Below are 13,723 nucleotides of genomic sequence, written 5' to 3'. Positions count from 1 at the left end.
TTGATAATTCCAGATTAGTAAATAGAAAATAAAAGCACATAATATTTCAACCCTTCTCTGACAAATTTCATGTTTACTTTGCTGTCAGACTTAAGAAAACAGTGCAGCTATGAAATAGCTCAAGCATCTCGGGTATGGCATGCATGAGCCCACGGTGGCCTCCCACTGAAGTCAATGGTAGTTCTATGCATGCATCCACAGACAAAATTTGACACTAGCACTTACTTGGCTTTTAAATTCTCATATCCCACAAAGCCAGAAATCCTATTTCTGGACCTGATAGCAACCAGTCACTTACTAGAAGACATCCCAAGATGCACGATTTGTGAGTGAAAACATGTGGCTGGACAGAATAACTAGATGATGAAGTGGTTCTGGGGACCACAGTACTGCTACCTTTTGGTGTCCCTCCTACTTGAGAGCACGGAGGCAGAAAGAGATCTTGGAGTCATTATTGACTCCAAGATGAACATGGCTGACAATGTGAGGCCATGGTTGGCAGGGCTAACCGGACCTTATCGTGCATCCACAGGTGCATCTCGAGTAGAGCCAAGGAGGTGATCCTCCCCCTCTACGTGACACTGGTCAGGCCACAGCTGGAGTATTGTGTCCAGTTCTGTGCGCCCCATTTCAGGAGGGATGTGGACAACATGGAGAGGGTCCAGAGGAGGGCCACCCGCATGATCCGGGGACAACAGGGCAGACCCTACAGTGAGAGACTGCGGGACCTGAACCTATTCAGCCTCCACAAGAGAAGGCTGAGGGGGGACCTGGTGACCGTCTATAGACTCACTAGGGGGGACCAGAAGGGTTTGGGGGAGACGCTGTTTCCCCTAGCGCCCGCTGGCATAACAAGGAGTAATGGGCACAAGTTGATGGAGAGGAGGTATAGATTGGACATCCGCAAAAACTACTTCACGGTTAGGGCGGCTAGGAGCTGGAACCAACTTCCAAGGGAAGTGGTGCTGGCCCCTACCCTGGGGGTCTTTAAGAAGAGGCTGGATGCCTACCTGGCTGGACTCATTTGAGTCCCGTTTTTGTTTTGGGGTTTTGTTGTTCTCCCACCCTGGCGGGGGGTCGGGCTAGAAGATCTACTAGGTCCCTTCCGACCCTAAATCTATGAAACTATGAAACTATGAAAACCAGTACCAAACAAGAAAGGGGATCCTGAGTCCCTGAGGGTATCCAGCAGTTCTGATTGTTGCATTTATGCACGTTGTCTATATTGGTAGGTCGCAAAAACCTGCATGCTAGAAACAGTTATGTGGGCCTCACTGAAATTCAGTTGCTTCCTATCGTTAAAAAGAAGTATCAACACCCAATAATTGCCTCCAGATTTAGTCTCTAATCATTCACAACTCAATCATAGCTAATAATCATCCCATTTCACATGCTTTTTTCACATTACTGTAAATTAGACATACGCAGTGGAATTCAGTTTACTCCGGACAAGCATAGCTGGCATTCAAAATTATTCCGATTGTTCAAAAATATTAAACATATTTTTTTACACTAATTCAATCAAATAATGAACATGGAGACCAAACGTCAATGCAGTGTAGATACACAACATCTTACAAAGTATTGCAAAGCTCTTTGCAGAGAGTCAATGATCATTTGAATCCAGAAAACAAGTTTTTTGTAAAAATGATTTAGATTAGACTATACTTGAATAAGCTGAAAATCCTGGTACAAACTGAATTACCAAGAGGGAGGGGGAAGCTTATACAAAATTAATGTTAAGGGCCTAGATGTTTAATTACAGTGGAGCTCTATAGACTTGGTGTGTTTCTCGGTCTCTTTTTGGTTGTGCCATATAGTTTTCAGCACTTAGAGAAGGTAAAATTCAACAAAGACTCTGTGTAATGTGCATTAAATTTAGCGCCTCCAATTTGAGGTACTAAATAAATGTGCATTAGGCTTCCCTAATGCACAGTAGCGAAAGCACATGCTTTTTAAGCCTATTTTTACTGTGCATTAGTGTATTAGCACTTTTTTTACACAACCTTTTAATGAGCAGTAAAATAGGCTACTGCGTATTGAAGTGCATGTGTTGATATGCCCACTAAGTATGCAAAACATCTTTCAGGAGAATAAAGAATCTTAACCAAACATCAGGACACAGCATTTCTTGGAATAGATCAGAGACAAGGCCAAAAAAATGAGGGGAATGAAGACAAAAAAGGATAAAAGAAAACATGAGAACTATTTTAATGATTTAATAGAAAAAAGGAAGGAAAAAGGAAGGCTAAAGGCAGCCAACACAGGACAGACCTCTCTTGGTTAAGCTGAATACATGCACAGTAGTTTTGGTACTGGCTTCTTGCATATTTAAACCCCACAATTATTTTTGTTTGTTCCTGGGCGTTGGGAGAAATAAATATATGAGATAGCATTATGCTACTAGTGGTACAGATTTTAAAAGTTGGTGACAGTTTTAGAGACAAGTCTCTTCAATGGGGAGGGACAACATCAAGAATTCTTGAAAAACATCTTTGATGTAAGAGTTGGTTTTAAAGCAGGATTGATAAATTGCATCTAGAAGGCTGTATCTGAATTTGGAATGGTATAATGGAGCTGTTCTTGGGAAGAGATTCAGGAATAGTCTAATAATTTTTGCTCCCAAAATTTGTTTATGTCATTTCTTTTTCTGTTAATCAAATTGAGGTTGCTTCACAGCAGAAAGCCAGGTGAAGCTAATAAGCCATTAAACTTTTAAGATCAGTCCACAATGAGAAACAATAGGGTTCCTTTTGGGAAGTACTGGTGAGTGTGAAACAAGAAAAGTTTGGATATAATAGAAAAGCAAAGCAGGATGGATACTCCTATTTGAGAGTACTAACAGATTGTACCAGTCTGTGCTTTACATTTTGTGAATCCACCAGACTACGGTCTCTCAAAATATAGGCTCCATGGTAAAACTTAAGATCAGATAGATTCTGTCTGCCAATTCCTGAGTTCTGAATTAAGCAAACTGTAAAAAAAAAAAGAGCAGTGAGAATCTTGAAGAGAGCATTTTTAGGTAGTCAAGAGTCTGGAGGCTATACTCGCATCAGATTTTCAGTTTTGCCAGTAAAGAACATCAAGGTGGTTCCCAGTCTTTAAATTCCTTGACAATATTTTTGGAGGCCTCCTTTCAATTACATTGGTGAGACTGTATCAGCCTCAGAGGTGAAAGAGAAAGAACTCAATCCATCACCTCTGTTTAGAGATGTTGGACCAGATCCTGTTCTCAGCTACTCCTATGCAGCTCCGACTATCAAAAATGAGGTTGCAGAGATATAACTGCCTACATTCTTCTTCAGATTTGAGGCAAAAGTAATGCCAAAGACAGGTATCTGTGAACTCTGCCAATCTTTTCAAGCTTTCAGATTCCTCACAGTTTAGGGTGTCATTGATGGGGAAGCAAACCAGTGACTGCTACTAAAAGGCACAATGGAATAGTTTCAGACATGGGGCAATCTCAACAAAAAATAATTTCCTATCATGAAGAGCTGTGACACTGGATATCTACCATGATCTGAGGAGAGAGAAGGTAAAAGTGACATGACAGGCATTCTCTGTGGAGAGTCCTGAGACCAAAGTGGAATTCTGAACAGGACAGAAGGAAAGTGTTTTCCCAGCTGAAAGGAAATGTTTACTTATCCAATGGGAAGAAGATGACATGACTTTTGATCAGATTTAGGCCAAATAACAGAAGCAAAAATGTTTAACTTGCCATCAAGCCTTATCCTGTGCTGTGTTAATAGGGCAAAGAGATACAGAGATCCTCTTTTCTTCCTCTATATCAAATATGCTAGCAGCTACATCGCAACACCTAAAAGGAGCCATTTGCCACTTAAGGAGCATGACCTGGCTCCTCTCAGATAGCAGACACGGGGCTATGAGCAGAATCTAGCCAAGAGCCCTTTTCAGAGGGCAGCAGAGCATATCCCTCTAGCTAGTTTGGCTGCCACCCTAACCATTCTTACAACCTCTGCCATAACCAGGCAATTGGCGCCCCTCCACTCCTTAGCCCACAGCTGGGTTTTCTACCAGTAAAGGTAAGCCTTGGCTTTAGATTTCCATACAATTTTAAAATGACAATGTTTTATTAATCAGCTGAAAAAGCTTTGCAGCTTACAATGGTTTCTTCACTTTTATGTGATGCCAGTTCTTTAACCCAATGGCCACTTCTAGCTCTCAAATTGGTCTAAGATATTCTGAGCCCAGCTTTCTCTCCACTTAAGTCAATGCGAGTTGAACACAGGAAACTAAGAGCCAAACTAGACTGAGCAAACTCTGACCACAAGATCCATATGCATTGCTCATTTTGAGGGCTGGACTTTCAAATCACACTTTACTGAAAAGATACTATTTAACTTTGGAAAATACATTTCCAGTGATGAAATCTTATCATTTATTTAAATATATGCTTTTACGCAACATCCAGATTAAGTTTGACAGCTTGTTTACCATGGGTTCCTGCCCTATGGGAGCTTCCAGACACAGTACATTAAGAAAGACAACAGAATGATGAGTTCAGAAACAAAGAGAATTAAATCTCTCAATACCTTTTCTTTACTGCTTATAATTTTTGGCCGATATTTATAAGCTTTCTAGGATTTACCAGTCAAATATTAAATGTGGCACACCAAAATAACAGATGGATAATAAGGATACTAATAGCTAACCCAACAGACTGCTGTCGGTCTTCTGTAATGTCACATATCAGTTATATACCATCAGGCATGATATTAATATAAACAAAGCTTCAAAATTCATTGAACTGCTTTGTAAAATTGTGTTAAATAGGTAAGCAAGGCATTTTAGACATTGCAGTTTCCTCATGTATTTGTTAAGAGGCTTCCTATTTTTTATGTCTTAAAGTTAAATGCAATATGCTAAACTAAAATTTAATTGTGTTATTAATCAACTTACATCAAAACCAAAGTTTGATTAATTATTTAAACAGTTTGATGGAAACTGTCTGAAAAGAACTAATGAGCATCCATGTTAAGTTACAAATGCTAGTTTTAAGATAAGGTGGCCATTTTAATGATCCTAAAACTAAACGTCCTTACGTGGAACTGTAGTGAAATATACTTCTCAGTACCCACCTCTTGATCAGTGAAGATCTCAATAAAGTTTTGGAAAGAGAAAGATCCTGACTGGAGGATAAGTTCTCCTGTGTTTTCAAAGCACTGTCCTGTTAGTACTAGAAGCTTGTGTCTTGCAGCATCTGTGATCATTAAGCGAACCTAAGGTAAAGACCAAAGAAAGGCAAAACAATGGATATAACTGCTGTGTTTCCAACATTGCTATAAGGAGAGGACCTCCTCTTCATTTAATTTCAAACTTATTTCAACTTCTAAGGTGAAGTCAACGTTTACCAGGTTACCATTCTACTTCCAAAAGACAGTGAAAAAAGGAGCAGAGAGCAAAACACTAATGAAAGCAAAACCAACCCTGTCTCATTCAGGGTTGAAATTATAGCAATTTAGCTGACTTGTATCTCTACCGGAGCATAAAGATGCAACAGTTACATCATAACAGCTGATGCCCACTCCCCAGGGGCAGTTGCTTCTCCCCTTTTAAAGCAGTTAAAAGGTATATTTGTCTATTACCTAAAAATGAGAGCAGTGTACATACAGATTTCAGGCAAATCATTTTGTTTACCCTATCAAAACTGCCAAAATATTTGGTATTTTCTTTTCTGGAAGCTCTCGCAAGTTTACTGAATGTGGTAGGAGTTTTAGGAAGCATTTTACTCAGTCTACCACCAATATGCTCATCATCAGCCTGTGACAGGATTCAGGGACTCATAATCACACTAAAGGTCTTCTGATTTTCTCCTGATGGATTCTGACCTGGTTATGTCAGGAGATGGAACTGGACGACCTCACCTTGCTCAGAGTAACCTTAGGATGCAAACCTAAGGTTGCTGATTGCTATACTGAGAGGGAGTGTGCAGAATGGCTAGACCTATCCCTGCTTTAATCCTCCTCTCTCTTTCTTATCATTCTTTCTGTCTTTTGACAGTCTGGTTTAGCCAGCCAAGACAAATCTAAACATAAAACTTTTGGCAGTGATTAGCTTGGGGAACCTAATGCAACAAGGAGTAGCCCAATCTTGGGGGTGGAGGAAGGGAACCTTTGTCTCCCACAAACCAGTCATAGAAAATTAAGAACAACCTAGCCAAACATTTTCCAGAGCTTAAAGGAATAAAGCCAGAGTTCAGAAGTCATTAGTCAGCTTGCTTGCCAGCTGCTCCCTCTGTAATCATCCATCAACTGAACTAAAACCATCAGGGACAGAAGCCATGTTTTCCTACCTTTTTCTTCTTTCCTCCTCTGTACTAGTTTGACTTGCTTTGTTATATGGAGCTAGAACTCTAATAGCAGAATCTACGTAGCACCACATAAACTGATACTCTCTTTTCCCTTCAAGTTCATTTGATGCAATTTAAGACATTTTCAATTAGACTCCATATACACAATGAAAGGGGAAATAAGGGACCTTGTATCAAAGATTTCCTGGGTTTTACAGGTTTGAAGATTTTGTTTGTTTTATTCTACTTCTTGGATGTGTCTACATGTGCATTAATGCACCTCTTCTAATGCACATTAAATTTAGCACCTCCAATGTACCTCCATTTACACACTTTTTAAGGATGCTTAATGCCCCAGTAGATTAATTCACTGTGCATTAGCGTAATGACACGGTTTTTTACATGATGCTTTAATGTGCAGTAAAATAGTTTACTGTGTATTAAAGTGCATGTGTTGATGTGTCCCTTGTTATTTAACATTGCTTAACATGGGTAAAAAAAATCAAGTTTGGCATTCTATGGCAATCAAAATCACATCCCTGGCAACAACAGCATATATTTGTGGATTTTACCTTTTTTAACCATTCATTCACTGCATACATTTCCTTGTTTTTATATTCAGTCAAAGAATGGTTTGATCCCACAAAGTGTTAAATTATCCTGCAATCTCTAATTGCACGGCCAGTTTTTTGTCTCTCTTATAATCGGTATATGGGAGTTTTATATCTCTTGTTCTGTGACAGCTTCCAGATTCTGTTACCTGTAGCATGAGATTTTCTACGGGAAAGATTGTATATAGATGACAATCATTCTCAAAAGTCTAAAACAGTCTCAGATGACCTGGTTTCTTTTCACTCATTCTTTAAAGTTTAAAAAAGACATACGGAAGCAGCTGAGGAAGGATGCTAAGAAACAGAAAAGCGCTCATTCCAGCTGTCTCCCCTTGATCTAAAAGGAGTTTAGCAGGTTACTGGAAATTTAGCATTGAGAACTGGAGTCTTGAATATTTCTGTTCTATGTCCTTTAAATTACCATTATGAGAAAGGGAGACAAGAGGGAGAGAGAAGCAAAGACTGCTGTTTCACTGATAAAAAAAAAATGTTAATTTATCTACGATCAGAACACTCCCATCTAATCCACTTTTAGGAAAGATCCAATAATACATTTCCAAATGACTTACCTCAGTGCTAACTGCTTCATCTGAAGGGTTGATCAGGACTACAGTTTCTAAGACATCACTTCTGTGATGAAGGATTTTCTGACCTGTAAGGAATTAGAGAGAAGAAAAATTAATATTCCATTTTACCTTACCAAGTTAAAGCCAACATCTTCTCTAACCTAAGCACAGATTGATCTGTGGGATAGTTCTAAGGGAACCCAGAATAATGTGCAGTGGCAGTGACACTTGCTGCCTGCCTATGTGTTCATGGATGCTGACAATGGTCTTGATCAGTCAGGCCCACCTCTCTACCTCTTCAAAGCAATGGATGCAAATAGCCAATAGCACCGACACGCATTCCTTCCAACTCTCCTTTGTCTTCGAATAATTCCATGTTGTAAATATAGGTCTGTCTGCTTTAAATTATAAGTGTTGTCTGGGTGGGAGTCATGGGCTTGATTTGATACTAGTGTCTTAGAAACTGGCCCAGAGTTTTTAAAGTCACTTCACATCTAGCACTCTGTAAATGTTGTCAGTATTCTAAAAAACTCTTTGTTGGACCTGTAAGACTGTCTTACTTGGTAATTCTGTTATATGAAGAAACAGGCAGTGTTATTAAACAAGAATAAACAGACATACAATATATTGGTTCCTAAACAAATAAAGTTGGTGTGGTGTGGGTGCTGTGTCATAGCTCATTGGCTTTCATACTTAATAGTTAGTCTGTCTCTGTATTTAACAGTGATATTCATCTGACTGAGAGGATGCCAGAAAAACACAACAGGGCTCTCGACATTTTCTTTCTTATGGTAATTGGCATGGTTTTTTCAGTATTACTTTCTGTGAGAACTGCAGCAAGATTAATTAGCAGATGTATTGTCTTTTAGAACCCGCGGCCAGCAATTAGTCCAACAACCAGAATAACTGTCTCCTGCAAGCAGTAGCATTAATTAATTTATTAATTGCACTTAAAAGTAAGTGCAAGGAGCCCATATTTAAACACCCATCGACCAAGTTAGAAAAATTCCTACTTTAAAAACCTTAAAAGAAAAAATACTGCATATCTGGAATCACTTCCCAGCGTTCATTCAGCATGGGCTGCAGGTAGCAATAGCTTCCTATACCTCCTCTCTCTTCTCTCTTACTACAAAGATTCACCTACAACAGGTTCTCTGCAATATTACTGCTGCATGTAGCATTTCCCCAGAGCTCTTCTTTCTGCCGTAGCAGAGGAATTTCATATTCATGGCCTCCTTCATATCCTTCTTATGCCTAGGACCCAGCAGGAAGGGAAGAGCTAAACTAACTAAGCTAAAGTCAGTTGAAACATACTGCTCATCTTGCGGGTGCCTCTAGGGAGCTCTTGTTGGCAAGAAAACAACCTAGAGGGACCATACAAGAAATGAGGAAGGGGTGGAAAGAAGTGGAAAAAATTATGGCTTGTGCACAAAAGGGAATGAAATGAGGAAAAGTGAGAGAGAAATGCAAACAGCTGTTGGGATTGTGATGAAATGTACAGAGAAAGGGCAGACACACTCCAGCAGCAGCCAAGTGGCAGAACCAGCAAAATCAGGGACTTAACCTGGTCTTGCTTTGTCTGAGCCAGCAGAGCCTGAGAGTACTGCTGAGGCAACACATCTGACCCAGAAATGTTCTTCTCAAGGACCCTCTTTTTAGGCTGATCATCGAGTAGCATCAACGATCTTTGGAGAAAGCCACACACATCTTTCTCTGCCAAAGGGAAACAGACTAGAAATCTGATATTTACAGCATGGGTAGTAACATCAGAAATCCAGACAACCCTTAAAACTGGAGGATTATAGCAATGAGCAGAATAGAAAAAAGCCAAAAACTAAAAAGAGATAAAAGAAAGCCCCTATGTCAGAAAAAAATGGTAAAGGGAAGAAATAAAATACAGAGAGAGATTATGCAAAGAACAGAGAGGGGACAGACATGATAAAAAGTGAAAAAAGACAAGAATGAAATATTTTAAAATAAAAGGAATGCTTGTATGAAAACTTGGCTAACAATCCAGCATGTGTAAAGAAATCCAGATTTCCCTACCAACTATTTTTTCTATTGATCTATTTTAAAAAGAGCATGCATATGTGTGCATGTGCAAGCAAAGAAGAAAGGAAAGCCTCTGTTCCCGACATCAAGGACCAGCGGGGCCCAGAGTGGGGCAGCAGAAGCACGGGGCCTGGGCCAGCAGGGGCTCTGGAGCTGATCCAGCTCCCCTTCTCTCTGCTGGTGCAGCCCGGTCCAGCTCCACAGAGCCCCTGCCAGCCGCCACCCCACGCTCCTGCCGCCCAGCTCCGGGCTGTGCTGGCTCCAGGACACTGGTGCAGCCCCATGCTCCTGCCCAGCTGTTGCTGCTCTCTGAGCACATGCCCATTCCCTCTCGCCCTCACCTGCCGCAGCAATTTGCCCACCACTGCCACTGCTCCTTTCCACCCCCAACTGGTTACTCTGGCAACACATGGTTCCCAGCTGTAGCACTGGACTGCAGGATGCAGCAGGAGCCAGCCTGACACCTGCGATTCTCGGCTGGCTCTGTGCAGTGCCAGCCGGGCTGGTCCAGCTCCTGCTGTCCTGCAGTCTCACCAGAGTGGCAAGCTAGAGGGAGGCCGGGAAAGCGGCAGAAGGTCAGTGGTGGCAGATGGAGGGGGAAGTGGCTGCAAGCAGGAGCATGGGGCTGCGCTGGTGCCCCAGGGGCAGGAAGCAGCAGAAACATGGAGCCCAGGCTTGGAGGAGTGCTGGCAGGGGCTCTTCCTGTCACAGGGGGATATAAGCAAACCCTCCCCCTCCACACATGCCACAACCCTCCCCAACCACCTTCCCCCCACACACTCACAGCCCCTCATGTACCCCATACCTAACCACACCCCACACATCCACACATATCCACATGCTTCCCCACCCCACATAAACCCCCACGCCTATCCACCCTCTCCCCACAAACCCCCCCACACATCCACACCCAACATACCCACCCCCCCACAATTTACAAAAGTAAGATTTCATTTTAAACTATTGTGCAATCACCTCTATGTATACTACACAAACACATGTAAATCAGGACAAAAATATTTTTGAAATCAAATTAATGAATGTTGTAGTAGATGTTCTATTTTTAGAGTATAATTTGGTATTTTTCTGGTTCGGAGATGGCAAACCCTTGCTGAAAGGAGTACTTCTGCAGGGGAGCAGGGGTGAGGGACTCCTGGTGACAAAGGTCTGGGGCTAGGGGGTGGGACTTCTGGTCCCAAGATGGCGACGAGGGGACAGGGCACCTATCAAAGCGCAGGGATACCCTTGCAGCCCTTGACAGCTTGCCAAAATTTGGTAAGTGGCCCTCCACCCGAAATAATTGCCCGTCCCTGATTTACAGCTATATTCAGTAAAACTTTTATCTGGCTCCTTCACTACAGAAACTCATAGAAGGTCTTCTACAATCTTATGTGTCAGTGATTTTGCTGGCTTCCTCAGTGAAGAGATGAAGCAGAGCTGACTGAATTGCTTTTAGTCTTGGGAGAACAAAACAAATTGCTGTCCTCCATTTCTCCTATGAGAATTTGGGACACAACAACTAACTCTAATAGTCACAAAGTAAACTGCACTGATTATGATTAGATGTTAACATATGTAATTAAGGTTCAAAAGATACACAGTTATCCACACCATAAATTATACATAAGCAAATATAAGGATAACCAACTTCTCATTTCATTACGGTTCCTGCAATTTACACTGGTGATCTGGTTTGGCCTGAGAGAAAATTAACTGAACGCTGATCACCATTGATAATGATTTCTAACAAACCACAAATACTAAATGTCTGGGATATATAACACTGTGAGTTACACAATGCTCATTTCCCATTAGCTAAATTTAATAAACAACTCTGAACATTTAGGGGCAAGGGCACAGGTATACCTAAAATGTATGTGTTTTGGGTATAAGGTACAGAAAATTTGTGACCAAGTGCCTTCATGCCTCCGATCAAACAAGATCTGTGCATATCAGCTACTCTCTTTGATACTACTGTTTTCAGAAGAAATGTGTTAACAAATCATGTTGAGTCCCAAACTATCTGGCTATATTACGTTCCATTACGACCAGAAACCATCAGCTTTCTCCTCTCATAATTCCCTCACAAGCCGATGTAAAACAGCAGGGATAACTACCCAGCAGCTGAAGCTATGAGCAAAAAAAAATTCCAAGTAAAAATGCTCAAGATTTCATAATCATGGAAGCATTCTTGAAAACTTTCAATTTTCAGTCAGTTAACTTAAAACTCCAAAAAGGTCTCTTCACACTGTTGTTACTCCTTTCAGTGAAACTAATATGGTCACACGTGTAACTGTGGAGATGCTCATGAACTAACTCATAAAAATCTTTTTTCCCTTAATTGAAAAAGTCAAGATTTTTGTTATAGAGGATTGCTACAGTTACAACAAGAATTTTCAGGATGTTTGGTTAGGATGAGAATCAGGAAAAACAAATATTAGGATCTTATATAAGCAACCCAATCTGATAGAATAAAATTATCACAGCAGAGCAACTGAGGTTGTTATCTGCAGAAAACAGACTGGGTGGCCTGAGGTATGTGCCATTAAGTTAACAAGAATATGTAAAGACCCTCTCTGAAAAGTTTAATTTTTAAAAAATTAGCTCTCCTACATTTTGACAGCAACTGCAACCATTCATTTGATAAAGCGGCCATCCCATTTTTGTAAAGTTTCTGGAAAAGAAAGGGAGAACCTTCAAGTCTAATTGTTAAACAAACACAAAAGCAACTGGCTGAAGAAACAGATCAGTTTAAAAAGCAGTTAACAAATTGCACTCGGTTGTATAGATACCAAAGAAAAAAATTGAGGTAGTCCATTTAGCAATTAGGATGAAGGATTTGATTTGCAGACTTTTTAAAAAAGGTCTGTATAATAATTAGCCATTTCATAATGATAGCAAGACTATTTACATTTGTTACAGAATGCTCCTACAAAGCAGTCAGCAAGTACTTCTTCCAACAATGCTAGCATTTTATTTTTGGAAAATAAAAATCTGGAAAGGAGTCTTCACAAATTCCAGGAGACAGGAGATGGAATTACAGAGACTAAAATAGAATATGCCATATTCAGCTCTAATGTTGCTATGCTTATCTCTGTTTCAGTCGATCAAGAATTATCTGGTACCTCCAGGACTGAATTTGACCCTATGATTTCCCCAATCTTAGGCAAACGGTACAAAGATGAAGAAATCCTTTTCTCCATTGAGAACTCCCACATAAAGTGGAATGTGAGAGTGACAGTACTTTACACAGTTTTGCATGAAAACAAGATCTATATTTACTAGGATGCTGAGCTGGCAGGACAGCTCTGAACAGTCAGCTCTGCAATCACTCCAGAGCATTCCAAAGGTGACAACGATTTGAAAGACTGAAATTGACTGCAAGGTGTTATTATTTTCTTTCCCATTGTTTACACCATTTTGATATGTACACAGTTGAAACTTCAGATTTATGTCTAACATAACTCTTAAGAGAATTCTGTGCCTGATCTTTTTTTTAATCTCTTGAGCTAGTCTCCCTGCAGTTTAATGGGTTTCTCTGTATGGAACACTAGACTGTATTGCTACTATGAGCAGTAGTTTGTCTGATGGGCTAATGTTCTTCTAATGCCCCCCAGAAGAGCCCCACAAAATATTCCACCACTAGGCGTCCACGGATAGAGATTTTTGGGGCCAATACGATAGCCAATTTTTAAGAAGGCATATCGGCTGATACCGATCTGATTTCTGATACAGTATGGACGGCTGCGTGCAGCTGGTCAGTCTGTTGCAGTGGAAGGGGAGCAGGGAGGGAAGAGGCGCAGCCCCAGCAGATTAAGGGCCCCATAGTGAGGGAGGGAGTGGGGCTTAGGCAAGGGCTGGGGCAGGCACTGCTCAGCTGGGGCGGGGTGGGCATGGGACAGAGCCACAGCACGTCCGGAGGGTGCGGGGAGGGTGGGGTGGTTCCCACTGCTGTGCACACCCCGGAAGGCATGGGGGGACATATGCCCCCCAGATCTGCACAAGGTAGGGTAGATGCCACAGCAGGCTGGGGCCGGGGTTGCACTGGGGTCTTTCTGGTGGGGGCTAGGTTGGGCTGTGCTTGGGGCAGGCAGTGATGGTGCTGGGAGTGGGGCTACGGCAGGGGGCTGTAGCCACCCCAAAATTTATCATAGCCCCCCCAACCCTCCCTCCCAGCACCTCTC

General features: G+C 41.4%; 1 protein-coding gene across 1 annotated transcript in view; it reads right to left on the bottom strand.

Annotated features, from left to right (window-relative positions):
- Window positions 1-13,723, bottom strand: part of MAP1B (microtubule associated protein 1B) — a 128,112-nt gene that overhangs the window by 18,447 nt on the left and 95,942 nt on the right. Inside the window, exons 2-3 of the mRNA XM_019517664.1 lie at window positions 7,491-7,573; window positions 5,100-5,240 (exon numbers count right to left, since the gene is read on the bottom strand). Of these exons, the coding sequence (XP_019373209.1) occupies window positions 5,100-5,231 (132 nt within the window). The 5' untranslated portion in view covers window positions 5,232-5,240; window positions 7,491-7,573. The remainder of the gene's footprint in view (window positions 1-5,099; window positions 5,241-7,490; window positions 7,574-13,723) is intronic.

The sequence above is a fragment of the Gavialis gangeticus genome, unplaced genomic scaffold (genome assembly GCF_001723915.1).
Source record: "Gavialis gangeticus isolate Ggan-Ray unplaced genomic scaffold, GavGan_comp1, whole genome shotgun sequence".
NCBI classification, from domain to species: domain Eukaryota; kingdom Metazoa; phylum Chordata; order Crocodylia; family Gavialidae; genus Gavialis; species Gavialis gangeticus.
Note: the sequence above shows the minus strand (reverse complement) of the source record. Positions and strands in the feature narration are given on the sequence as shown.